The 3,174-nt window shown below is 40.3% G+C and overlaps 1 protein-coding gene across 1 annotated transcript in view; it reads right to left on the bottom strand.

Annotated features, from left to right (window-relative positions):
- Window positions 1–3,174, bottom strand: part of E2F3 (E2F transcription factor 3) — a gene marked incomplete at its 5' end in the record, with an annotated part of 19,692 nt that overhangs the window by 10,840 nt on the left and 5,678 nt on the right. The window contains one exon of the mRNA XM_010296018.1: window positions 208–319. Coding sequence (XP_010294320.1) covers window positions 208–319 — 112 coding nt within the window. The remainder of the gene's footprint in view (window positions 1–207; window positions 320–3,174) is intronic.

Raw genomic sequence — 3,174 nt, 5'->3', positions numbered from 1 at the left:
CGCCTCTGCCCCAGCCGATGCACGCTGCAAACACATCGTGTGCTGCCCAGCTGTGGGGTTTGGTATGTTGCACGCACAGCCAGGCGAGGACAGTAAGAAACACACTTTTTTAGCTAGGTAATGCAGCCTGTTGTACTGGTTCACTCTGATCTCAAGTTAATAACATCAAAAACTCTGTGCCATACAGCGTGTTACAAGTTCCCTTACTTTTTGGACTATCTGGACTTCTTGTTGCAGCTCTTCCTTTCCCCTTTGGAGTCTTTAGTCCTTCAGGAAGATACTGGTGGCCACTTTCTCCTAGCTCCAGCCTTCGTTTTGCCTGTTAAAAATAACAGTTTGGTTTTTTTTAATTGATGGATTGTTAAGAAGGTTATTTCACTTTATCAAACACAGCATTTGGGTTACAGGGACGGCAGACAGCGGTGAACTTTGCACAGCAAGGTACTGTATCGTTACAAGTTCATACCCCATATTCATCACAATGGAATCTGAATAATTACAGGACATCAATGTTTCACTCTCAAAGGCTAGGTTGATGGTTTTGTTTGGAAAATTCAGCAAGTTTTTCAATCTGAAAAGCTGAATGACAGTTGTATGACCTACTTCAGTCTAGTCTGGACCTTTTTAAATACATATGAAAGATTTCTTACCCCCCTCCCCCCCCCTTGAGTTGAGAACATTTCAGTTAAGAGAACCAAAGACAAGCACTTAAGCACACAGGTATGCACCCACAAAGCTACATTTCTTTTGAAAAACTCCTTACATCCATATAAGTTTCTGCACAGGTAGTATGAGCGCAAGCTACATTTTTCCTTCACTATTCGAAAGGATGGCTTTGAGAGGACCAGTAACTTCCACTACTATAAGCTTTCCATCAATGAAATACAAGAAATGACATCGAGAGCAGCATTGGACAACTGTTCTCTGCTTCTCAATGATTCTTGTCCTCGTTGAAAGCACAACCACTACGTTTATTTCACATTAACTAGCACGTTTGCATTAAAGCTGCCTACATAAAAGCAAGGTGGAGCAGAAGTAGTATCAGAAAGATGATGCCTGAAAAAAAATCAGCTAAATGTTGCATTCAGCTCAAAAAAAGCTGTGTACATCTTGAATAATAAAAATAATGAATGAAACTGTTAAAGTATGCAACACAGACAAACTGCAATGAAAACCACCACCAATGTGAATTTTGTTCCTAGACAGAAACACAATCTACTACCTTTGGAAACAATTCTATACCCTGCCGCACTACTCAGGTTACTGAAATTTAATCTGGGGATAATTGTTATCCTAACAATAGAAAGAACATTACCTGGGAAGATGCAGGGAAAAGAAGAAAAAGAAGTTTTATGTCTAATGAAGTTTAGCCAAATAACTGTTTCCTAAGAATGTTGTTTATTCAAATTAGGTTGAATAATTCAGAGTATTTTATTTGCTTACTCTTTAGACTTGCCCCAAAGGGTTGCATCGTATTCTGCTCCTCAGTGAACCACAATAAAATAATGCATTTTGCTATGGAGTTGTAGACAGATATTTCGGTATTGTGGATTTAGCTTATGCGTTTTACTTTGGGTCTGTGACCTACAGGAGGCTCTAAATAAATTAATTTTTATGCGTTTATTTATGGATAGCTAGCTGACATCTTTGTGCTGGACTCCACTTGCAAACCTCAAACTTATTAAAAGGCAAGTTAACACAGTGTAACAGCATGTGCAGAGTGCTTAAGCCACTCTTCTCTATATTTCGTGCAAAGGGGCGAGGCACTAATTCATTGGTGACGGAGCAAAACTGAACTAACTGCATCCTTCTAACCAACAACAGCACCGCGCTCCCATGGCAGCTTCTAACGGTGCGAAACACATCTGGTCCTCTCCCTGCGACATCAGCTCTGTCATCCAAGGACACAGATTTCGAACAGGTCAGCTATGAACAAAAGCATCCAGCTAATATGTTTAGCCAACGTAACTGGATTAAATTAAGATTACAGCTATTCCAGAGGGAGAAATACATTTCACACTTTTTTTTAAGTTAAGTGTTTTTCCACCCTGAGAACCATAAGAAAAAGGGAAGGAGGGGTGAAAAGGGAACAGTTCAGGGCGTGGGAAGACTAGGCCAAAGGGATACAATTAAAGATAAAAGAGAATCTCAAAACCAGGTGTGAGAAGGAGGGGAAATGCTAAAAACTTAAAATCCAGAGACTTGCAGCAACTCACTCCATCAGAAGAGAAACATAGGTTTGGACTAAACATCAAAACTTTTTGTCTCAACTTGTTTGCAAGACACGAACAATGGTATTTTGGCCCCTGCTTTTGTGGTTAAACACTTACAACTGTCTTCTGTGAACTTCAAATAATCAGGTTTGGTAGTGAGAGAACGTAAACGGCATCCTTTTGCAGCATGCGGCCAGCACAAGCCCATCCACGTGTGTCGGGGCAGTTAGAAAATACAAGCTCTCGCCAGTCACACCAGCCTACCGTATCTACAGGCAGTGAAGGGATATTGACTGGCTTCTGGAAAAATACCAAACAGCAGAGACAGCGCTACAAAACAGTTATTTTGTAGGCCCGGAAGCATACGGAAAACCTGAGAGACAGAGATACAGAGTAAAATTATTTTAGGAGAGTTTAAAAGAGCTTGGTGAAGTTACCAAGAGGCAATTTTGGCAAACCCTGAGGAATGTTCAATTTCTGGCCAGATGTTACACGTCACTCAGCAAACACACACGTCTTCCTCTTCCTGTATTACGAACTTCGTAACTGATAAGATGCAGGACTGAAGGGGCATATTATCTCAGTTTCTTCTTCTCTGACTTACAGACAGAAGCATTTCTAGTGCCTTTTTCTTTGTACTAGAGATCCTGGGTGACTCACAGTTTCTCTCCCATCTCCAAAATTATTCATAGTGCTTTCTGATATCAGACTTTCCTTGAGAAAACTCAAGATCTGCCTTCAGCAATCAGCAGATGTGGTAACCCTTTTAAAAAAAACAAAATCCTGATTTGCATAGTTTATTTCTGCTACAGCACTATATGCGTTATTTGCAGTATTTGCACAATTTTTTGTACAAATCTTGTATTTTCTTTATTTGCATTTGTTGATCAATCATAGCATGCAGAATCTTCTGACACAGTATGTGGGACCTGCTAAGAAGTACCAAGCCAAAGGACACCAG

This window comes from Phaethon lepturus, unplaced genomic scaffold (assembly GCF_000687285.1).
Source record: "Phaethon lepturus isolate BGI_N335 unplaced genomic scaffold, ASM68728v1 scaffold19510, whole genome shotgun sequence".
Classification (NCBI taxonomy): Eukaryota; Metazoa; Chordata; class Aves; order Phaethontiformes; family Phaethontidae; genus Phaethon; species Phaethon lepturus.
Note: the sequence above shows the minus strand (reverse complement) of the source record. Positions and strands in the feature narration are given on the sequence as shown.